This window comes from Symphalangus syndactylus, chromosome 2 (genome assembly GCF_028878055.3).
Source record: "Symphalangus syndactylus isolate Jambi chromosome 2, NHGRI_mSymSyn1-v2.1_pri, whole genome shotgun sequence".
Taxonomy (NCBI): Eukaryota; Metazoa; Chordata; class Mammalia; order Primates; family Hylobatidae; genus Symphalangus; species Symphalangus syndactylus.
Genome location: NC_072424.2, coordinates 87,023,059 through 87,048,665, shown reverse-complemented (window position 1 = coordinate 87,048,665; position 25,607 = coordinate 87,023,059). Strand labels below are relative to the sequence as shown.

At 40.7% G+C, this 25,607-nt stretch overlaps 1 protein-coding gene across 1 annotated transcript in view; it reads right to left on the bottom strand.

The window, feature by feature from the left end:
- Positions 1–6,285: 6,285 nt before the first annotated feature.
- Positions 6,286–25,607, bottom strand: part of LOC129462246 (putative uncharacterized protein C6orf183) — a 31,664-nt gene continuing 12,342 nt past the window's right edge. Inside the window, exons 5-10 of the mRNA XM_055242060.2 lie at positions 23,306–23,396; positions 21,342–21,536; positions 20,093–20,246; positions 18,917–19,074; positions 12,122–12,223; positions 6,286–6,393 (exon numbers count right to left, since the gene is read on the bottom strand). Coding sequence (XP_055098035.2) covers positions 6,286–6,393; positions 12,122–12,223; positions 18,917–19,074; positions 20,093–20,246; positions 21,342–21,536; positions 23,306–23,396 — 808 coding nt within the window. The remainder of the gene's footprint in view (positions 6,394–12,121; positions 12,224–18,916; positions 19,075–20,092; positions 20,247–21,341; positions 21,537–23,305; positions 23,397–25,607) is intronic.

Below are 25,607 nucleotides of genomic sequence, written 5' to 3'. Positions count from 1 at the left end.
CCAGTACTATTTTCTGTTCTTTGCTTTGGAACAGAAAATAGCACTGGTTTTAAGAAAGGGTAAAAAGGAAAGGGAAGGGAGGGGAGGGGAGGGAAAGGAAGGGGAGGGGAGGGGAAGGAAAGGAAGGGGAGGGGAGAAGAAGGGGAGGGGAAGGGGAGGGGAGGGGAGGAGAAAGAAGGGGAGAGAAGGGGAGTGAAGAAGAGGGAAAGGAAGGGAATTCTTGTCCAGGCTCTTTGCATGGCTGCCTCCTTCTCATTCATTAAATTCAACTCAATCCTTCCACCCCAAGATTTGGCTGACCTCTGTCAGAGGGTGCTCCTCTCCACTTGTTGTTCTCTGCCCCCTGTTTTCTTCATGGCACTCACAAGTTAGAGATGTAGGTTTACTTCTTTGTTCACTTGTTTATTGTATGTTGCTCTCAGGGCAGGGACTGGGTCTGTTTCGTCCCCTAACCCAAGTACAGTTCCTGACACAAAGGCAATATCCATGTAATAATCATGGAATGAATGAATGAGAAAATGGAAAACTTCATGATCCTAATTTGTAGAGTGATTTGTGTGTGTGTGTTGTATGTCTCCCCTCATGCCCCATCTCTGGAATCTGAAGATCTACAGGTATTATTAGTCTCTCTATGGTCTATTTACCATAAGTCAACTCGAAAATGCAGTAATGATATTTTTCTCCCTTTGGGGAATTCCAAGATTCCAAGAACAACATTTATATGTCAGTAAATAGCTCGAGGAAGTGGTTTTCTTTTCTTTTCTTTTTAGTATTTGGGCAATTGCATTCAAAACAGACTTTGGTGAAAGCACCGACTGCATCCTATCAGTACCTGAATTTCCATCCCCTCCGCGAGTGGAAGAAAGCAGTGAGAGCAAAAAGTGTTAGTTGTCGCCTCCATTGCATGGCTGGGAGGAGAAGCAGGAGCTTTCCCTGCTTCCATTTCCACCAGTTTCTTACACTGTTGCCCTAGCTTGGTGTTTTTTACTACTCAACACTTACCTGAGCCACCATCTCCTGCTCTCAATGTTAACCTTTTGCTTTTCACTGGCACAGTGGTCCTACAGAGGTAACCCCTTTTGTCCCCTAAGTGCCTGTAGGCAGTGCTACAACTCAGCTTCCCAGTGGTCAGGCCACACCCTAGACCTTACTGTTTCTCTATAATTTCAAACGTGAAGCTCTTTATCTCTGATTCCCTCCTCCTTTGATTCTGACCTCTCCTCACTCTTTTTTTTTTTTTTTTTTAAGACGGAGTCTCACTCTGTCGCCTAGGCTGGAGTGCAATGGCACGATCTCAGCTCACTACAGACTCCGCCTCCCGGGTTCAAGCAATTCTCCTGCCTCAGCTTCCTGAGTAGCTGGGACTACAGGCGCGTGCCACCATGCCTGGCTAATTTTTTGTGTTTTTAGTAGAGACAGGGTTTCACCATGTTAGCCAGGATGGTCTCGATCTCCTGACCTTGTGATCCACCCACTTCGGCCTCCCAAAGTGCTGGGATTACAGGCATAAGCCACCGTGCCTGGCCCTCTCCTCACTCTTATTTATCTCCTCTCACCCCTTTATGGACCTCCAGAATTTAATTCCCTTTATTCTCTCACTCAAGGAGGAAAACAGACTTGTGCTGATGGCCCTCAGATGTTAATACCATAACTCCCCAGGTAAAGGATGATTATTACATCTGCATCAAGAGGTAAATTGTCCAAGGCTGGGCATGATGGCTCACGCCTGTAATCCAAGCACTTTGGGAGGCTGAGGTAGGTGGATCACTTGAGGTCAGGAGTTCAAGACCAGCCTGGCCAACATGAAGAAACCCCATCTCTACTGAAAATATGAAAATTAGCCAGAGGTGGCCGGGCGCGGTGGCTCACGCCTGTAATCCCAGCACTTTGGGAGGCTGAGGTGGGCAGATCACAAGGTCAGGAGATCAAGACCATCCTGGCTAATGCGTTGAAACCCCATCTCTACTAAAAATACAAAAGATTAGCCAGGCGTGGTGGCGGGCGCCTGTAGTCCCAGCTACTCAGGAGGCTGAGGCAGGAGAATGGTATGAACCCAGGAGGCGGAGCTTGCAGTGAGTGAGATCGTGCCACTGCACTCCAGTCTGGGCAACATAGCGAGACTCCGTCTCAAAAAAAAAAAAGAAAATTAGCCAGAGGTTGTGGTGCATGCCTGTGGTCCCACTGAACCTGGGAGGCAGAGGTTGCAGTGAGCTGAGATCGCACCACTGCACTCCAGTCTAGGTGACAGAGTGAGACTCTGTCTCAAAAATAAATAAATAAATAAATAAATAAATATAAAAATAAAAGTAAGTAAACTATTCAGGATCTTAGAAGCAAAGACACGGTTCCGAGACACTGGGACAGACTCTGCCTTCTCACTCCTTTCTCCTCTACCCTATATCCTCTATGTTTGGTTCAGAAACAGGAGAGTCAAATGTGTTTTTAATGTCTCCTTGTTCATGTAAGATCTTCCTGAATGGTGATACAAACTTCAGTTGTAAAATGGCAACGGGATAGGAAAAATGTGGCTATTTTTTCAACTCTGGCAGGATGCTAGCCAAGGAGTCTGTCACTGGTAGTTGCACACCCTGTCGGGAAATTCAGGGGCCTGGGAGATCCATGCTATGATATGTTGCCTCTGCTCTTGATCTGTGTGGCCAACTCATTTCTCATTAGATCTCTAGATCCTTGCTCAAACAAATTGAACAGTTATAAAAGGAGTGTGCGTATGTGTGTGTGTGTGTGTGTGTGCTCCCCACTAATCCATAACTCACTGGATACCTTGAAGTCTCACTTTCCCCCATATCCAGCCTGGGATAATGCACCATGACAGTACTTCTTTCTCCAGCATTTACTCAACTTCCTCTCAACTTTGATTTTATACAATTTTCAGGCACTCTACAATCATGTTTAGGGGTGAAAGGAATAGAATTTATACAAAAGGGGCTCACTACAAATTCATAGCATTGTGTTTTACCAGGGACCTCCTGACTATGCAGTCATTCGTGTATTTTCCTCTTACTGAGGGTCCTGTGGCCTTTCTCATAGCCATGCACCTCCTCACATGTAGCTCTTGCCATCCACTTCACTAATGCAGATGACCTCTGCCTCCTCCCTCTCTCTGAGACAGCCAGGGCCAGTCAGGAGCACCCACATCTTACCTTTTTGCACCTGAAAATTCTATATATCCCATTCACGTCAAGGGAAGTGATGTCATTCTTGATTTCTCAAAATTACTCCTCCATCTGGTTTCTTCATCCCATCCCCTCCTTTTCCCCAGGGTCATCTGTTTCTCACATTTCCCTTTTCATATCTTCTGTCTCCTCTTCTCTACTGCTTCCTCCCCTTAGACTATAAACATATTTAGGTCTTCCCAACTTAAATAGACAAATTAAACGAAACTCTTCTTTTAGAGTGACAAATAATAGCAGATGAAAGCTTCAAAAATGTTATGGTATCATTGTAAAGACAAGTATACACTAGCTTTGTGAATAAACTTCTTTTCACTTCCAAACCTCATGCCTATCCTGTGCAGCAGCTACCTAACTGGCTTCCTTGTCTCCAAACTCTCCCTCTTTCAGTCCAACTAACATTTTGCTGTCACATTACTTTTCCTTAAATACATGCCTTTGTATGAAATATTTTCCTTATAGGAAAAAGCACAGATTCTTTTGTCTGGAATGCATGAGCATTCATAACCAGCACCTCCCCTGACAAACAAACAAACAAACATCCTTTCTTTTCACTATATTTCCACATGAATCTTCCACTCAACTAAGCTGGCTCTGACTATATCACATCCAGTATCTCCTCAGCATGCTCTTCATGCTGTACCTCCTAGAGTGCACTCCCTACTTTCCTCCCCACCACTTCCCTAAGTCCTATGCTTCCTTCAAACCCAGCTCAATTTCCTCTCCTTCAAGAGGCTTTCCCCAATAGAATCTACCCTTTGGGGACCACTTTCTAAATACGATATTTAATAACTGTCCAACTCATTGGTTGCTTAGCCCTTGGATGTACAGCCTTGCACTGGTATTTACTGGTTTAAGTATCTGTCCTTGTAGAAACAACATCTTATGTTATACTTCTTTATATCTTCCTTTTAATGAGCACTTAATCTTTCTTATAATGAAAATAAACCTGGCTAGATGATAGAGATTTTGGTGAGGAGGGTGTCAGAAAAACTACCAAAGTAAATGTCTAAGGGCTACACACAGGTAGCAAGTTGCATAAAAGGGCATATTGGTTATTTCTTCCTGTAGTACCTGACAGAGGTTGATGTTGCTGTAAATATTCTCCCAGACTTGGTCATAGTTGCACTGATGCAAACCTTGGGAAGCCACAAAAGATGGATGATGTGGAGCCAGCATGACTGTCTTTGCAGCGTGATCTTGGAGCACTTACATTACTCGCTCAGGGTTGGAAATCTCAGCGAGAACAGCAAAGAGAAGGAATGGTTATGAGAAGCATATCCCCTTTTTCTCAGCAAGACTTTGGTCACATACACGTGAACAAGGAAGAAAGTTTAGGTAGGACTTTATTCGATTAAAAAATAAAATTAAAGTCCAGCATCATGATTCCCCAAATATGTTTGTCCGTTTAGCACTGTAAGTATTCAAATATACATAGTAGCTCATTTAAAAATTCTGTGACAATCCCCTAAAGGCAATAGCAGGTGGTACTCCCACAACTGTTGTGGCATCAGTGAAAAGATAAACACCCATCAGCTTTGGGTGCAAACTCTGTCAACTGTTAGGAAGCTTCTGGGCAATGGAGGAGAGTGCAGAAGTGTAGCACAAGAAGAGCACAAGCTTTATAAGGACACAGACCTGGGCTTGTATCTCTGCAGGAATCCTGGCTTTTCCATGCAGAGCAGGGCAAGTCAGCCTAACAAAAATACTAATGATGTCTCTACCCAGAGTGCTGCAATAATGCCTACCACGTAGAAGGAGCTGAATAAATGTCCTTCTTCTCATCTGGAGGTAAAGAATTTAATAATAATCCCAGAACTGAAATGCTACTTAAGTGATACATATATACTATATCACTTTAATATCACAAAGAACCTCAAAGATCATTTATTTCAATCTCTATTAAAATTCCAAAGACATTTCTTGTAGATATAGAAAAATCCATCCTACAATTTATATGAAATCTCAAGAGACCCCAAATAGCTAAATAATTTTCCAAAAGAACAAAGCTGAAGAACTTACACTCCCTGAATTCAAAAAATATTAAAAAGATATAGTAATCAAAACAGTATGGTACTGGCATAAAGAGAGACAGGTAGATCAATGGAATAGAGTAGAAAGCCTAGAAATAAACTCTCACATATATGCTTAAGGGTGCCAAGACCACTCAATGGGGAAAGGACAACGTCTTCAATATATGGTGTTGGGAAAACTGAATATCCACATGCAAAATAATAAAGTTTTATCCTTATACCACATACAAAAATTACTCAAAATGAATTAAAGATCTAAATGTAGACCTACAATTATGAAACTCTTAGAAGGAAACATAGGGGAAATCCTTCATGATATTAAATTTGGCAACCATTTCTTGAATATAACACCAAAAGTCCAAGCAACAAAAGCAAAAACAGACAAATAGGATGACACCAAACTTAACAACTTTTGTGCAGCAAAGGATGCAAATCAATTGAAATGATTCTCCCATTATATAATGGGAGAAAAGATTTGCAAATTATATATCCAATAAGTGGCTAATAGCCAGAATACATAACTCCAGGCTGGGTGCAGTGGTTCACACCTGTAATCCCAGCACTTTGGGAGGCCAAGGCAGGCGGATTGCTTGAGCCCAAGAGTTCAAGACCAGCCTGGGAAACATGGTAAAACCCCATCTCTACAAAAAAATACCAAAAAATTAGCCTGGTATAGTGGTGTGCACCTGTAATCCCAGCTACTTGAGAGGCTAACGTGGGAGGATCTCTTGAGCCCGGGAGGAGGAGCTGGCAGTGAGCCAAGGTCACACGACTGCACTTCAGCCTGGGTGACAGAGTGAGACCCTGTCTCAAAAAGAACTACAACTCAACAAGAAAAAATCAAATAAACTGATTTAAAAATAGGCAGTCAATTACAAAAAAAAAAGAAAGACGAAAGAAAAAATAAGCAAAGGATTTGAATAGATATTTATCTAAAGATGATATACAAATGGCTAAGAAGCATATAAAAGATGCTCAACATCACTAATCATCAGAGAAACTCAAATCAAAACCACAATAAGATTTCACCTCACATCCATTAGAATGGCTGCTATTAAAAATCATAAAATAACCAGTGTTGGTGAAGATGTGGCAAAATTGGAACGTTTGTACACTGTTGGTGGTATTGTAAAACGGTGCAAATGCTGTGGAAAAGAGTATGGTGGTTCCTAAAAAAAAAAATAAAATAAAATTACCATGTGATCTAGCAATTGTACTTCTGGATATATATCCAAAAGAATTGAAAGCAAGATCTTGAAGAGGTATTTGCACATCCATATTTATAGCAACATTATTGACAATATCCAAAAGGTGGAAGCAACCCAAATCCTCATATCAGATGAATTTTTTTTTAAATGTGGTATATACTTATAAGGGAATGTTATTCAGCCTTAAAAAAAAGGAAGGAAATTCTGACACACACTGCAGCATGGATGAACCTTGAGGACATTATACTAAGTAAAATAAACCACAAAGACAAATATTGCCTGATTCCACTTATATGAGGTAACTAAAGTAGCCAAACATATAGAAAAAGAAAGTAGAATGGTGGTTGCCAGGAGCTGGGAGGAAGGGAAAATGAGAGTTGTTGTTTGATGGGTACAGAGTTTAAGTTTGCAAGATAAAAACATCCTGGAGATACATTGTGAAACATTATGAATGTATTCTGTGCCACAATTATCATGTTCTTTTGGAGGTGTCACGTTTCCTTGCTTTTTTGCTTCTTGTATTCTTTTTTTTTTTTTTTTTCTTTTTTTTGAGTTGGAGTTTCAGTCTTGTTGCCCAGGCTGGAGGGCAATGGTGCTATCTCAGCTCACCACAACCTCTGCTTCCTGGGTTCAAGCGATTCTCCTGCCTTAGTCTCCCGAGTAGGTGGGATTAGAGGCACGCACCACCATGCCCAGCTAATTTTGTATTTTTAGTAGAGACGGGGTTTCTCCATGTTGGTCAGTCTGCCTCAAACTCCCAACCTCGGGTGATCCACCTATCTCGGCCTCCCAAAGTGTTGGGATTACAGGCGTGAGCCACCATGCCGGGACGCTTCTTGTATTCTTACATTGATATCTGTGTATCTGGTGGAATGGGTGCCTCTTCCAATTTTATGGGGTAGCTTTTATAGGGATACATTTTCTGTATCCCTGAATGGTATACAGTAAATATTCATTTAATGTCATCAAGAAGTTCTTGGAAACCACAACTTTAAGCAAAACAATGTACAGCAGGTCCTCAAATAACATCATTTTATTCAATAATGAGAAAAAATGCTGATTTTTCTTATACGTTGTTTTGTTTAAAGTTGCAGTTTCCAAGAATCTGTCAATGGTGTTCAGTGAGGACGTACCTTACTTAAAGATGGTTGACGGTAAATTTTATGTTACTTTTTTTTTTTAACCAAAATAAAAGTATCATTTAGGTGCAGGCTCCCCAGGGACCAATGACTGGCCCACCTGGTGCCTACAGCTGCCAGCAAACCCATCTCCTCCAGTGGCAGAGCCACCAACAAACACCTACACCAAAAAGTAGTAAATTTTGAAAATAACAACCTACTGATGCACCTCAAGGAACTAAAGAAGCAAGAACAAACCAAATGCAATATAAGTAGAAGGGAATACATAATAAAAATCAGGGCAGAAATAAATTAATTAAAAACTAAAAACAATACAAAAGATCAATGAAACAAAAAGCTGACTTTTAAAAAAGATACACAAAATTGAAAAACCATTAGCTAGACTACATAACAAAAAAAAGATCTGAATAAATCAAATTAAAAATGAAAGAGGAGACATTAAAACTGATACCACAGAAATACAATGATTAGGCCGGGCACGGTGGCTCACACCTGTAATCCCAGCACTTTGGGAGGCTGAGGCAGGTGGATCACCTGAGGTCGGGAATTCAAGGCCAGCCTGACTAAAATGGAGAAACTCAGTCTCTACTAAAAATACAAAATTAGCCGGGCACGGTGGCGGGTGCCCGTAATCCCAGCTACTCGGGAGGCTGAGGCAGGAGAACTGCTTGAACCGGGGAGGCAGAGGTTGTGGAGAACCAAGATTGCACCATTGCGCTCCAACCTGGGCAACAAGAGCGGAACTCCATCTCAAAAAAAAAAAAAAAAAAAAATACAAGGACCATTAAAGACTATTATAAACAACTATGGGCCAACAAATTGGAAAACCTAGAGGAAATGGGTAAACTTCTGGACACATGCAACCTATCAAGATTGAACCAGGAAGAAGTAGAAAACCTGAACAGACCAATAACAAGGAACACAACTGCATCAGTAATAAAAGGTCTCTCAACAAAGAAAAGCCAAGAACTGGATGACTTCATTGCCGAATTCTACCAAACTTTTAAAGAATTAACGTGAATTCTTCTTATACTATTCTAAAAACATGAAAAGGAGGGAATTCTTCCAAATTCATTCTACAAGGCCAATATTACCCTAATACAAAGCCCAGACAAGGATAGAACAACAAAAAAAGAAAACTACAGGCTAATATTCCTGATGAACATAGATGCAAAAATCTTCAACAAAACAGTAGTAAACCAAATCCAACAGCACACTAAAAAGATTAATACATCATGATCAAGTGAGATTTATCCCAGGGATCCAAGGATGAGTCAATATACACAACTCAATAAACTTGATACATCACACAAAGAGAACGAAGAACAAAAATACGTGATCATTTCAATAGGCACAGAAAAAGCATTTGATAAAATTCCACATCCCTTCATGATAAAAACTCTCAACAAATCAGGCATAGAAGAAATTTACCTCAGCACTATAAAGTCTACATATGACAAAGCTACAACTAACACTATGAGGAAAAGTTGAAAGCTTTTCCTCTAATAGTTGGAACAATACAAAGGTGCCTACTTTCCCCACTACAATTTGACACTGTACTTCTAGGCCTAGCCAGAGCAACTAGGCAAAATTAAAAACAAAGCGCATTCAAATTGGAAAAAAAGAAGTCAAATTGTCTTTTTGAAGACAACGTGATCTTATATGTGGAAAAACCTAAAGACTTTGCCAAAAACTCTTAGAACTGACAGACAAATTCAGTAAAATTTCAGGATACAAAATCAACATACAAAAATTACTGGCATTTCTATACACCAATAACAAACTAGCTGAAAAAAGAACCAAGAAAGCAATTACATTTTCAATAGCTATAAAAAATATTATGTAGGAATAAAATTAACCAAGCAGGTGAAAGATCTCTACAATAAAAACTACGAGGTACCAATGAAAGAAATGGAAGAAAACACAAAAAATGGAAAGAAATACCATATTCATAGATTGAAAAGATTAATATTGTTAAAAATGACCATACCCAAATTGATCCACAGATTCAAAGCAATCCCTATCAAAACACCACTGACATTCTTCACAGAAATAGAAAAAATAATCCTAAAATGTGTACAGAACAACAAAAGACCCAAACAACCAAAGTAATCCTGATCAAAAAGGACAAAGCTGGTGGCATCAGATTATCTGACTTCAAAATATACTATAAATATACTGTAACTAAAGCAGCATGGTACTGGCATAAAAACAGGTATATGGACCAGTGAGACAGAATAGAGAACCCAGAAATAAATCCTCATATTTATAGTCAAGTGATTTTTAACAAAGGCACCAAAAACATACATTGGGGAAAGAATAGTCTCTTCAATAAATGGTGCTGGATAAACTGGATATCTGGATATGCAGAAAAATTAAACAAGACCCTTCTCTCTCCATATACAAAAATCAACTCAAAATGGATTAAAGATTTAAATATAAGACTCTGAACTTTAAAACGATTAGAAGAAACTATAAGGAGAAACACTTCAGGACATTGGTCTGGGAAAAGATTTTATGGGTATAATCTCCAAAGACAACAAAAGCAAAAATAGACAAGTGGGATTATATCAAACTAAACACACACACACACACACACACAAATAATCTGATTTAGAAATGGGAAAATGATCCTGAATGGATATTTCTCAAAAGAAAGTATTCAAATGACCAACAAGTATATGAAAAAATGCCCAACATCACTAATCATCAAATGCAAATCAAAAACCAAAATGTGATATAATCTCATTCCAGTTAGAATGGCTATTAACAAAAAGACAAAAAAAATCAAATTCTGGCAAAGATGCAGAGAAAAGACAACTCTTATACACTGTTGGACTTATAAATTACCATAGCCATTACTGAAAAAAGTATGGAGGTCCCTCTAAAACCTATAACTAGAACTACCACATGATCCAGCAATCTCACTATGGTGTCTAAATTTTTAAAAAAGGAAATCAGTATATTGAACAGGTATCTGTACTCCCATGTTTATTGCAGCCCTATTCACAATAACCAAGATAAAAGTATCCGTTAACAGATGAATGGATAAAGAAAATGTGTTATATATACCTAATGGAATACTATTTGGCCATAAAAAGAATGAGATCCTGTCATTTGCAACAACACTGATGAGCTTGGAGGACTTTATGTTAAGTGAAATAAGGCAGGCACTGAAAGGTAAATACATGTTCTTACTCATGTTTTCCACATGTTCTTACTCATTTTCACAAGCTAAAAAAGTTGTTCTCATAGAAGTAGAAAGTAGAATAGCAATTATTAAGGCTGAGAGGGTGAAGGTGGGATAGGGAGAGATTGTTTAAAGGATACAAAATTATCAGTAGATAGGGAAAATAAGTTCTTGCATTCCATAGCACTGTAAGGTGACTGTAGTTAACAATCGTTTATTGTATATTTTCAAATAATTAGAAAAGGGGATTTTGAATATTCCCAGGGCAAATAAATAATAGATGTTTGAGAAGATGGATATGCTAGTTACCTTGATTTGATAATTATACATTGTATGTATCAAAATATCACTCTGTACCCTATAATTATGTACAATTTTTGTCAAATAAAATATTTTAAAAAATAATTTAGTTGAGTATTTTGTTTCACAGATAAAGAAGCTAAGGCTCAAGGAGGTTACATGACTAGACAAATATCACAAAGAGTTGGTGTTAAAGCTGGACTAAAATCCAGTTTTTTGGGTTTTGTTTTTGGTTTTTGTTGTTGTTGTTGTTGTTGTTTGAGACAGAGTCTCACGTTCTCACCCAGGGTGGAGTGCAGTGATGCAATCATGGCTCACTGCAACCTTCACCTCCTGGGCTCAAGCAATCCTCCCACCTCAGCCTCCCGAGTAGCTGGGACTACAGGTGTGTTTCACCACACCTGGCTAATTTTTAAAGAAAAGAATTTGTAGAGACAGGGTCTCTTTTTGTTGCCTACGCTGGTCTTGAACTCCTGGGCTCAAACAATCCTCCTGCCTTGGCCTCCCAAAGTGCTGGGATTACAAACATGAGTCACTGTGCCTGGCCCTAAAGTCCAGCTTTTTAACAATTTTTTATTCTCTACTGAAAGCTAACAGGATTTTTAAAGTGTGGCAATTAGATTAGAAAGTTTAAAATAAGGCCGGGCATGGTGGCTCACGCCTGTAATCCTACCATTTTGGGAGGCTGAGGTGGGCAGATCACTCGAGGTTGAGAGTTCGAGACCAGCCTGGCCAACATGGTGAAACCTCGTATCTACTAAAAATACAAAAATTAGCTGGGCATGGTAGTGCATGCCTATAATCCCAGCTGCTAGGGAGGCTGAGGCAGGAGAATCACTTGAGCCCAGGAGGCAGAGGTTGCAGTGAGCCGAGATCACGCCACTGCACTCCAGCCTGGGTGACAGAGCAAAACTCTTGTCTCAAAAAAAAAAAAAAAAAAAGTTTCAAATAAAGCCGTCATAGTGAATCCGTGCCAACATTTTTAAAAAGGGAAAGAAAATTGCATATTTTGAGAATGATTTTAGCAAACATCTACAAGGAAACATGGTTATTTTCTCACCTTCAAAAACTTTGCTTGAAGTTGCAATAATGCATCTGTTCTTCTCCGTTCTTTTAATTTAGTCAAAAGCTTCTTTTGCCACGGATCACATTTTGGCTTGATCTAGTGGACAAACATGTTCACATAAAGTTACAACATAACAGAATGATTCTCAATGAAAGTTGCAAGCAAAGACCTTCTGAAATGGTATCTGGCTTTGGTGCTAGGTTGGCTAGGACAAGTGAGCTTTTGGAAAGGGTCTTCATGAGTTCACAGATCCATTGAAGGAGACAGCAACACCAGTTCCTGTTGGTGCCTGGCCTATAAGATGCAGTAGATCTATCTGGGGTGACACCATACCATCCACAAGCAGCAGGGACCCTAAATCTATCAGAGTTGGTCATTGCACTTTATTTACAGGGCAAAAGAAAGTTCACCCACAGACTCCTTGTGACTCCACATTTAAAACATCTTTCATATTAATAAACTGTATTTCAAAAATAAGTTATGTTGCTGTAAATACCATTAACACTCAAATTTATATCTCAGCCCTAAACTCCAGCCTATTATATCCAACTACTCCTTTGATATCTATTCCTGGATATCAAGTGTAACAATCTAAAACAGAAAGTCCGACTTCCCTTACATGGACTACCTTGTTCCTCAAGCACTAGATGGAACTAGGAGCAATCTTTGATTTCTCTCAGTCCATCTTGATTCACTCCTATGGTCTGAATGTGTTCCTCTAAAATTTAAATGTTGAAACTTAACCCCCAAGGTGATGGCATTTGTAATAGAATTTGGGGATGTGATTAGATCATGATGGTAGAGCCCTCATGAACAGTATTCATGCCCTTACAAAAGAGGCCTGAGGGAGCTTGGCTTTTTTCTTCCACCATGTGATGACACAGGGAGAAGTCAGAAGCCTGTAGCCTGGAAGAGGACCTTCCAGAACTTGACCATGCTGGCCCCCTGATCTTGGACTTCCCAGCCTCTAGAACTGTGAGAAATGTATTTCTGTTCTTTATAAGCCACCCAGTTTATGGTATTTTGTTAAAGCAGCCTGAATAGACTAATACAGTCATACAAAATTTATTTGATTTTATTTTAATTTTTAGATGGAGTCTCACTCTGTCACTAGGCTGGATTGCAGTGGTGCAATCTCAGCTCACTGCAACCTCCACCTTCCAGGTTCAAGCGATTCTCCTGCCTCAGCCTCCCAAGTAGCTGGGACTACAGGTGCGTGCCACTACGCCCAGCTAATTTTTGTATTTTTTTTTTTTTTAGTAGAGAGGCAGCTTCACCATGTTGGCCAGGATGGTCTCAATGTCTTGACCTCATGATCCACCCACCTTGGCCTCCCAAAGTGCTGGGTTTACAGGTGTGAGCCACCGCACTTGGCCAAGATTTTTCTTTTCTTCATGATACAATCAATCCTTGTTGTTTGTGGATTCCATGTCTGTGATTTTGCCTACTGTCTAACATTTTTTGTGACTCAAAACTCAATACTAGTAGAGCTTTCACAGTCGCTCATAGGCGTGTGCAGGGTGGTAAACATTTGAATCACTCAATGGGCATATTCTCAACTCAGTTTGAACAAGGCAACACTCTGCCTTCTTGTTTCTGCTCGCATATTACAAACAAGGATCCTTTTGTGGCCCATTTAGTGCCACATTCTTCACATTTTTGTGCTTTTTGGTGGTCATTTTACTGTTGAAAATGGTCCCCATGGGTAGTGCCAAAGTAATGTCTAATGTTCCCAAGCATTAGAAGGCTGTGTGATGTGCCTTTTGGAAAAAATACATGTGTTAGATAGGCTTCATTCAGGCATGAATTATAGTGCTGTTAGTCATTAGTTCAATGTTAATGAATCAAGAATATATTTTAAATAAGATGTCTTTAAACAGAAACACACGTAAAACAGTTATGTATTGATGAGTGTTCCGACGAGAGGTTCACAGGAACTAACTCTATTTCCCCTAGGGGTAACGATTCAATATTTGCTAACTCAGTGTTCATTGTGACTTTCCAGAACACAACTACCTTGAATAACAAGAATTGACCACAGTTAGCACTACCTAAAATCATCTTATTTAGTCTGCTTATTTGCATATGATTTGTGAACTGTGTATCTCCAGCATGAAGGGCCATACCTGATATACAATATGTACCAAATAAATAGTTTTTAACTCAACAGTTGGATTTACACAAGTCAATCACACCCTTGGATAGTAAGCTTAGCTCTTGCCAAGTATCTGAGATCATTAGTAATAAGCAGGGAGTTTGGGCCCATTAGAGTGGGGTACAGGCATCTGGAGAACCTTCAGAGAAGGCAGATCAGCAGAGCAAACTTCCACATAGAGCCAAGGCAGGCAAAGAGCTGGGAGAGTGTGGCACACAAGGCCAGGTTCTCTGAGTTGCCTCCCTTGAGGACAGGGAAGCATCTCCCCTAGTCAAAGAGGACAGTTTGCTGAGGGCAGTAAGGAGAGGGGGACAACAGGGATCACATAAACCTGGTGTTGGCAGGTTGCCTAGCCTGCTTAGATGACACTGTGACACTGCTAACATCACTGATAGATGACTATCACCACGAATCTCTTTACCTTTATGAAGGAAATCCAGTTGGCTCTCTTTTTCAGGGTCATTCTGGGTCCTGCCAAACCCAAATTATCTGCTTTAGCTATTCCAGCTTCACAGTCTGGAAACATTTGCAATCTCTGTTGCCCCATGAAGACGCTTTGAAATTTTTGGGAAACCTAAACAGGATGAAGTGAGAAGTGGAACCCAGAAAAAAAGTCTCAGGGAGTGGGCAATTTCAAAACAGCTACTGATTGTCTTTGAAATAGCCTTGGAATCAAACTAATTTATAAAACACAACTCTGTGATAGTGACAAGACCTTAAATGGGCATACCTGTGTGGGGCATGTTCTCAGTCAGCTCATTACCATAATTGTGTGTATTACCTGTTCTGAATGTCTGCTCCAGAGATTGGAAATATATTAATGTATTTATATATATATAAATTTTGAACTGGAACCTAAATATAAGTAAGAAGTAAATTGTCCACCTTTCGAAATGCATTCACTTTTTCCGACCACCCAATCAACTATTATAGACTATCTAAGGATTAAATAAATCCTGCTCTCAGAGGCCTGACAATGCTAGAACCTGTTAAACTCTTTAAGGCATCTCAACCTATTCCCTTTATAGCTTACTTTCAGACTGAGACTACAACTGCTTTCTACGACATCGATTCCTACTGTCAAAATGCTGAACATTCCTTCTTCCCCCTCCAGTGTGGGCCCCCGTGGTGGCACCTTCATCACTGTACTTGCCACGTTGTGTCAGGATTTCCTCACTATATGGTGAGCCCCATTCAGGGCATAGACTATGAATGTCAAGAATTCATCACATGGTGATGGCCACACAACAGTGTGAATGTACTTAGTGCCACTGAACTGAACACTTACAATGGCTAAAATGGTAAATTTTGTTATGTTATTTTACCACTCATGTGTGCACATGTATACACACAGTAAGAAACTACCACAGTGCTGACACATACTAGGGCCTCAACAAAGGTTTCTGGAATGAGTGAGCAAATTTGTGAGTCACAGAGCTGAAGATTCTTCTAGTAATAATGCTACTACCTCTGAGGTTGTGCTATCCAATGCTGTTGCCCCTAGCAACATGTGGCTGTTTAACATTATGAATTAATTAGAATTAAATAAAATTTGAAATCTAGTTCTTCAGTTGCGCTAACCACATTCCAAGTGCTCAGATAACTATTAGTGTATGTGACTAGTGGTTAACATGGGACAGTGCAAAGGCAGAACACATCCATTGCTTCCGGAAGTTCAGTGAGACAGTGCTGGTCTATGACTGGGTTGGCAAACTTCTTAAAGGGCCAGATAGTAGGTGTTTTAGCCTTCATTGACCACAAGGTCTCTGTCACAACTACTCAAGTCTGCTGTTGTAGTGTGAAAGCAGCCATAGAAAATACATACATGAATAGGCATGGCTGTTGCTAGGGTCTGAATGTTTGTGTCCCCACAAGATTCATGTGTTGAAATCCTAAGCCCAAAGTGATGGTATTAGGAGATGGGAATTTGGGGAGGTGATTGGGTCATGAAGGTGAAGTCTTCAGAAATAGGATTAGTGCCCTTATAAAAGAAGCCTGAGAGACTCTTGCCCTTCTACCATGTGCAGACACAGAGAGAAGGCACCACCTATGAGCCAGAAAGTGGGCCCTCACCAGAAATCAGACTACCTTGATCTTAAACTTTCCAGCCTCCAGAACTGTAAGAAATAAATTTTTGTTGTTTAGAAGCCACTCCGTTTATGGTATTTTGTTATAGCAGCCTGAATGAACGTAAGACTGCTATATTCCAAAACAACTTTATTTTAAGAAAACAGGTGGGGCTGTAGTTTGCTGAACCTGCTCTCAGGCATTAGAGTATCAGAATAAACAGCACCTAAACATAGGAAATCTTCCTAGGCAAAAAAGTTGATGTAATGTGACTGGTTATCTTGGAACGCAATTAGTATTTCACATAATACTATCATAAGAAAATTAAAAGTGGAAATTATCATCATAAAAAGGAGACAAGCTGTTCTTTGGGAACAATATGGCTTTTTTGGAGTGCTCTGCCAGACTTGTGTTCACTTGTTTATCATTAATAATAGTCTCCTGGGCCGGGCGCGGTGGCTCATGCCTGTAATCCTAGCACTTTGGGAGGCCGAGGCGGGTGGATCACGAGGTCAGGAGATCGAGACCATCCTGGCTAACACAGTGAAACCCCATCTCTACTAAAAATAGAAAAAAATTAGCTGGGCATGGTGGTGGACGCCTGTAGTCCCAGCTACTTGGGAGGCTGAGGCAGGAGAATGGTGTGAACCCAGGAGGTGGAGCTTGCAGTGAGCCCAGATCGTGCCACTGCACTCCAGCCTGGGCAACAAAGCGAGACTCCGTCTCAAAAAAAAAAAAAAAAAAATAATAATAATAATAATAGTCTCCTGGGCTATAATTAACTTATATTTATTTTGGTTCTTCTTAAACACCATCATATTCTGATTCTGTGTTTTGCCTATCATAATCCTTGATGATAATAAGGGGAGGACACTCCCACAGAAACACTCTGCTGGAGACAGTGCTGCTGGTGGCATGAAAAGAAAGGCAAAAGCTAAACATCATCACCTTCAAGGAAACAAGAAGACATGTGATACCACTAGTTCCAGTGAGCTTAAAGAGGCTGTGTTACATACTAACAAAAATCCTGGGCCGGGCGCGGTGGCTCACGCCTGTAATCCCAGCTCTTTGGGAGGCCGAGGCGGGTGGATCACTTGAGGTCAGGAGTTCAAGATCAGCCTGGCCAATGTAGTGAAACCCTGTCTCTACTAAAAACACAAAAATTAGCTGGGCATGGTGGCGCATGCCTGTAATCCCAGCTACTCGGGAGGCTGAGGCAGGAGAATTGCTTGAACCTGGGAGGTGGAGGTTGCAGTGAGTTGAGATTGCGCCACCGTACTCCAGCCTGGGTGATAGACTGAGACTCTGTCTAAAAACAAAACAAAACAAAACAAAACAAAACAAAACAAAACAAAACAAAACAACCTCCCCCGCCCCTGCCCCACACACACTCACAAAATCCTGGTAAAATTATGCTAGAACAAATGGAAATGCAAGTGAAATTTCAAACTCAAGCAAATGGTAATAGCACAGACGGTAGTTTACTTCTTACATAAAGAGCATTCAAAACTATTCAGATCTTATTTTTACCTGTTTGGATCCATCAATCTCATATTTACCTAGCAAATATATATGCTTGCAAATAATATACAGCTAGAGCATTATTGTCGAAACTTTTGTTATTATAAATCTGAAGCTTGGCCAGGTGCGGTGGCTCATGCCAGTAATCCCAGCACTTTGGGAGGCCAATGCAGGCAGATCACCTGAGGCCAGGAGTTCAAGACCAGCCTGGCCAATATGGCAACCCCATCTCTACCAAAAATACAAAAATTAGCCGTGTGTGGCTGAGGCAGGAGAATCTCTTGGACCCAGGAGGCGGAGATTGCATTGAGCTGAGATTGCACCACTGCACTCCAGCCTGGGTGACAGAGCAAGACTCCATCTCAAATATTTTTAAAAATCTGAAGCTATCTACCTATAGTCCTATTTTTCTCTTTCAAACAAGTTGGGTTTTTTTTTTTTTTGTGAGACAGGTTTTCACTATGCTGCCCATCCTGGGCTCAAGTGATCCCCTGCTTCAGCCTACCAAAGTGCTGGGATTACAGGCATGAACCACCACGCCCGGCCCCCTTTGAAACAAGTTTTAACATGGCTTTTGATAATATGAGTTGTTTTCATTTCAGGAAGTACAACACTGTGTTATAGCAGAGAAGACTGCATGACTTTAAACATCACTACACAATGTACCCTCTATTAAATATAAAGCATTTTGTCAATAAGGAAAGCTATTGCAATATATTTTGAGAATTGGAGGGCTTTAGATAATTGACAACTCTGCCATGCAAATTTGCCAAATCTTTACATCATCTACTATAGACTGTACACTACTTTTGCTTTAAGTTCTGCAGAAAAGCAAGTCCTGAAATCCTTCTGGGTTCACTATTTGAGTCCCATTACTCTTACAGAGGAAGCTTTTCCTAACTGCTAATCAACATTTCACCTATTACTACTTTATATGATCACTCTTGAAACAATTGTTGGTAGTAAAAGGTGCAACTTTGTGGAAAATACCAGTGCTTTCTTTCATGAACACCTATATTTGTATTAAGAAAGAATGTATCAAACACCAAGGAAAAAAGTTCCATTTCCTTAGCAGAGTCCCATAGCTCTTCTACGTCATATGGGATATTGAAATGGGAGAGCAGGAGCTTCAGCTGAGGTTTCAGTTCTCCTGTTTCTGTTGCATGTTGGGGGAGGACAAAAGCAGCTTCTGTTCTCATTGGCCCTGAGGAAAACCAAAATCAAGAGCATTAAGACCCATGAATACTGTCAGGGAGAGAAAATGGAGAGTCCTTTGAGACAGGTAGAAGTAGGAGCTCCTCTACTGATGGGATGCCCATTCTGCTCCTTTCCCAACATTTTCTGCCACAATTTATAGTCTGCACCCTACTTGGCCAGGTGGATCTGACAAATCCTTGGAGCTGGGCTTTTGTAGGAGGCAGCAAGGACTCCTTGCCATCTCACAGCCTACAGGAGAAACCCAACAGACCTTTTGGGGAATGACTTGGAGCAGAATTGCCTATAGTCCTTTGTGGTAAATGAAGAACATTATTTACAAATTTATCCAACAAATTAGAAGAAGGTGAGAGCCTTCAGCTGCTTTCACATGGTTAACTCCCCCTCATCTCTAAGGACCCAGTTTGGACTCCCCTCCTTCAAGAAGCCTTCCCAGATGCCCCACAACCCAGGTTGGCTGCCTCTTCCAGGCAGTCCCAGGACACTCTGTGCATCCAAGCAACAATGTCACTCAGAGTAGAAATCTTATCAGGTTTCTTAGCCATCTGTAACACAAGGTAAGGGCAGGAAAACTGCATTAATTTTATTCAGATGAAGAAATTATTTTAGATTTGTGTAATATGAAAACTGGAAGGAGCCTTAGAGATCACTGATTCTGAAAGGTTTATTATGGGGATGACCAAATTGAGGCCCAAGGAGATGAAATGCAGGCCCACAGTGAGGCCAGGACAGGAACAAGCCTAGAGCCCAGTACTGCTTACTTCAAGTCCATTTTTTTCTCTCACTCTTAACTTGCTAATTATAAAAACGGAGATTAAAACATGTCTTTAAAAGTGTTTATTTTTTCACATCTGAAAATATTAAATTAAGACTTGTTTATTAAGAAGATAAAAACTTTTGGTATATAGAACAATTTTTAGCAAGATCATGGGACAACCAGCATAAGTCTAAAATTACAATCTTCTTTGCTCCACATTACCCGAGGGGAAAGAAGACTAATTTCTTACCAGAAATGCTGGTATCCACAGGGTCAGGAGATGCAGAACCCTGAATGTCAGGGTCAATGCCATTGACACAGACATTTTCATTTTTCTGACCAACTTCAGCGACTTGCTTGAAAGCTACACTCAGCACTTTGGAGATGGGCAAATACTGGAGGGCCTATAGAAAGGGCAAGACCAAGAGGCCGAACATCAATACAATTCTCACAGAAGCTTCCAGACTCAGGTTCAGGAGCAGCCCTTTGCTATGGGAGAGAAGAACAGAAGTAGAGGTGGAGCCTCAGTAACCTGCCCAGTGATAAGGGGCTACATTTGGAGCTCGGAGACCTAGTACTGTTACTGACTCTGAGTGGCCTTAACCTCCAAACAGGTCTACTTTGATCAAGGACCCAAAATGGACAAGGCATTGTGTGGGGTGCTAGGGAGACAAAGAGGAATAAGACAGGATACAACCTCAAAGAGCTCACGGTTTACTAAAGACCCAGACTTATAAGCAGATCGTTATAACACTATGTGACTGGTGAGAAACGTATCAGAGGCAGAGCCCATAGTGCTGGCTGGGTGCAGGGAAAGGACAAAGCCAGTTTCCAATTTGGGCAATTCTGTGTATGATGGTGTCTCTGAGCTAAGGCAGAGAGAAGTAGGAAAAGATGTGGGTAGAAAAACAATAATCTTTCCAAAATGGAAATGTGATCATGTTACTCCTTTCTGATGCCTCTAGCCTGACTTAGAGCCTCTCTGTGACTCTCTTTACCTTATGCTTACACTTATCCTGTTCTTTTTTATCCCACTGTATTTCAGTTGAATATTTACTTACCCATCTTCCTACCAGCCGAGGACCCAGTTACTTTTCAGCAAAGGCCGTATCTTTGCTGCATGCCTAGGACAAGTACCTGGCACATATTAGACCCTCATTAAACATCAACTAATATTTAAAAAGTGGATCTAAATCAGAGAGCATAAATCCTGAACAAGATGATGAAGACAAGAACTTACAGAGTGAATATTAAATAGTACAACAGAGACATCTTTGAGAAAGCTAAATTAATTATTTCAGTAGAATAAAGTTTCAAAAGAGAAAGATGTCTAAGCTTTCAAAGAAGAAGTCCAGTGACCCATTATGTTTCTGTCATTTGTAGGGCAGATGGAGTCCTGAAACAGTGACAATCTAAAACTAAGTGACAGATGTGAGAAAACAATGTACTGATCATCCCTAGAAGGGTGCCACATCATCACATCACTGTGTTTCAAATACCTGCAGGTACTGGTGAACAGTCCCGAGAGAGTGCAGGTGGCACACTAACCACTTTGTGTAAATAGTCAGATCTTCCTGTGTCACTAAGTTAGGAGGATTGTTTTTTCCCATGAGGAAGTTTTCTCGAGCAACAGACAATCTTTCAGCTCTCTGAAAGGAGTCATTGTACTCCTGCATAATGTAGCCAACTTGTTTCTGTTTAAGAGAGATACAAAGATAGAACTCGGTTATTTGCAAGCCTTATGCTCAGTATCATTTGCTTCCAAGCATAGGGTAATGTTGTTTTGGGTCTAAATAAAGGGGTTCTTTGAATCCCAAAGTTCTACCATATTCTGAATTTGACTTAGAAGGGCAGTGGTCATATTCTTAGGACTTTGAAGGAGACAGGCTACAAGCAGAGTCAGTGCATAGGGATACTTATAACTGGAGTCGCTTCTGAACTTTTTACCTAAAGCTGAGGAAGCTAAGTCTGTGAAGAAAAATGCATTTCCTCTCATACGAAACTTCCTTCAAATTTTATTATAAAGAATAGATTACCTTTACCATTACCTTCTGCCATAGGTAGAACAGGCAAGAAGGCACATCCATTAGTTTCTTTTCTATCTTTAGCTGTGACTTTTAAAAATATAAAAAAAAAGCCCAGAGGTTCTGTTCATAGACTTCCTACCTTGTAAAGAGGATAAAGTTGCTACATGATCTTACTGTGTTGGCAAAACCGCTTCCACCTAAGCATGTGTAAATATTTACTCTGGGCCAGCTGGTTAATTCTCTCTGTGTAGTACTTTAACAACAAGAAAAATAAGCACTTAGAGAAGGAAGATTGAATAAAGTCTTAAGAACACTAACAAGAGGAAAATCAGTCTCTGGTTGTTTTGGAAAGATGCATTTTTCTTTCTTCTTTCTTTCTTTCTTTCTTTCTTTCTTTCTTTCTTTCTTTCTTCTTTCTTTCTTTTTTTTTTTTTTTTTTTGACGGAGTCTTGCTCTGTCGCCTAGGCTGGAGTGCAGTGGCACGATCTCGGCTCACTGCAACCTCCACCTCCCGGGTTCACCCCATTCTCCTACCTCAGCCTCCCGAGTAGCTGGGACTACAGGCGCCCGCCACCATGCCTGGCTAATTTTTTGTATTTTTAGTAGAGCCGGGGTTTCACCGTGTTCACCAGGATGGTCTCGATCTCCTGACCTCATGATCCACCCACCTCGGCCTCCCAAAGTGCTGGGATTACAGGCGTGAGCCACCGCACCCGGCCGGAAAGATGTATTTTTCTATATGAAGACCATAACATTAAGAAGTCTGGCTCGGCCGGACGTGGTAGCTCATGCCTGTAACCCCAGCACTTTGGGAGGCCAAGGCGGGTGGATCACCGAGGTCAGGAGTTCAAGACCAGCCTGGCCAACATAGCGAAACCCCATCTCTCTACTAAAAATACAAAAAATTAGCTGGGCATGGTGGCGGGTGCCTATAATCTCAGCTACTCGAGAGGCTGATGCTGGAGAATTGCTTGAACCTGGGAGGCAGAGGTTGCAGTGAGCAGAGGTTGCAGTGAGCTGAGATCACGCCATTGCACTCCAGCCTGGGCAACAAGAGTGAAACTCTGTCTCAAAAAGAAAAAAAAAAAAGAAGTCTGGCTCAAGATAGTATTCAAATTGAAATAAAGTGAGTAGACATTTGTAAGTCTTTATGATCTGTTGCCAAGTCAATAGATTTAAGCTAATTTCTCAGTTACCAAACAATTTTAGCAGTGACATAAAAGTCTGTCAAGTAATCTAAAGCTGAGCCTAAAATTTTTTATTAAAAACTAAACTTATGAGTCAAAAATACAGAGTACATTACAGGTAAGATTATAGCTTTTAACCTTAGATCAGAAATTTTATTTATACTTAAAAATAGTTAATTCTTTAAAATATTTTCTTTCTGATAATAAAAATAATACTGGCTATGATGGAATAACCAGAACCAGACTTACCCTTCTATCATAAACAACTAGAAAATCGGACACAATATACAAGGCAACTGTTTTCTGACATTGGACAATGGGCAATGCAGGACTCTGGTCCCTGAGAGAAGGAAACAAATCATGTAGGCCCTGCAATCACCTTGGTTTCATACCAGAAGGCAGTTTCTGAGCCATGGAGCAACAAAGGGAATCCTAAGCAGAGCAGATGATCTCTCTGAGTTAAAGAAAGAGAAACTGAAATTTGGAAAATTGAGTCAGCTGAAGTTTGCAGGAGAGAAGGAAACCATGCAAAGAAGGGATTCTAGAAATATGCATCAAGATCCCTTTCAGTCTGTTGCTGAATACAAAGCCATGCATGTAAAAGGTGGAACTCCAGGAGGCCGTCCAAAGAGTAACTGACCAGGGAATTGTAAACTGAACAGTTCCGAGTGCATATGAGGCCGAGAGATGTTGAAGTCCAACCAGCTAGAGTGAGGGCTTTTCACTAAATATCTGGGACATTTAGTAGAGACATCAAAAGCTTTAGTAAAAGGATAAACTATGCCTAGAGTAATGATTATTCTAAACCTGCTCTAACAATACTTAAGCCTTGAAAGGATTAAGCTGATCTGTAAGTAACTTAACTGCCTACCAGAATAAAGTCCAATAAGCTCTAAATAATACAAAAAAATCTGGTACTTAATAATGAAAAATTGACAATTTTCAGCATTCAATAAAAAATTACTAGACATGCAAAGTAAAGAGGAAAGCAAGATCCAAAAGCAAAAGAAAAATTAGGGATGAGAAACAGGCCCAGAAATGACAGAGGTGAAGAAAGTTACCAACAAGAACTTTTTTTTTTTTTTTTTTGAGACGGAGTCTCACTCTGTCGCCCAGGCTGGAGTGCAGTGGTGCTATCTTGGCTCACTGCAAGATCCACCTCCCAGGTTCACACCATTCTCCTGCCTTAGCCTGCCAAGTAGCTGGGACTACAGTCCCCCGCCACCACGCCCGGCTAATTTTTTGTATTTTTAGTAGAGACAGGGTTTCACTGTGTTCGCCAGGATGGTCTCAATCTCCTGACCTCGTGATCTGCCTGCCTCGGCCTCTCAAAGTGCTGGGATTACAGGCATGAGCCACCGTGCCCGGCCCCAACAAGAATTTTTAAAGAACTATTGTAAATATGCTCAGCATGCTCAAGGATTGAAAGGAAAATGTGAACAAACTCTGATCAGGGTGGCTCATGCCTGTAATCCCAGCACTTTGGGAGGCTGAGGTGGGTGGATCACTTGAGGCCAGGAATTTGAGACGAGCCTAGCCAACATAGCGAAAACCTGTCTCTACTAAAAATACAAAAATTAGCTAGGTGTGGTGATGTGTGCCTGTAATCCCAGCTTGGGAGGCTGAGGCACAAGAATCAGTAGAACCCAAGAGGCAGAGGTTGCAGTGAGCTGAAATCAAGCCACTGCACTCTAGCCTGGGCAACAGAGTGAGATGAGACACTGTCTCAAAAAAAATTTAAAAAGAATAAGAAAAGAAATGTGAACATAATGAGGCAAGAAATGGAAAATATCAAAACAAATCAAATGGGAACTTCTAGAAATGAAAAATACAATACCTGAAATAAAATACTGACTGGATGGGATTAAAAGCAGATTAGATAGTGCATAAGAAAAGGCTGATAAATTTGAAGACATAGCAACAGGAACTATGTAAAATGAAGCACTGGGGGGAAAAAGACTGAAGAAAATTAGTAGTCTTAATGATCTATGAAACAATATGAAGTATTTAACAAATGTTTAACTGGATTCCCAGAAAGAGAAGTGCAGGTAGAAAATATATTTGAAAAAATAATGGTTGAAGTTTTTTAAAAACTGATGAAAAAAATAAACCCACAATCCAAGAAGCTCAACCAACCCCAAGCAAGAGAAACACAAAGAAAACTTCAACACGCATCATAGTAAAATATCTAAAAACCGGGTGGAGCCAAGATGGCTGAATAGGAACAGCTCCAGTCTACAGCTCCCAGCGTGAGTGACACAGAAGACAGGTGATTTCTGCATTTCCGTTTGAGGTACCGGGTTCATCTCACTAGGGAGTGCCAAACAGTGGGTGCAGGACAGTTGGTGCAGCGCACTGTGCGCGAGCCGAAGCAGGGCGAGGCATTGCCTCACTCAGGAAGCACAAGGGGTCAGGGAGTTCCCTTTCCTAGTCAAAGAAAGAGGTAACAGACGGCACCTGGAAAATCGGGTCAGTCTCACCCTAATACTGCGCTTTTCCAACGGGCTTGGAAAATGGCACACCAGGAGATTGTGTCCCGCACCTGGCTCGG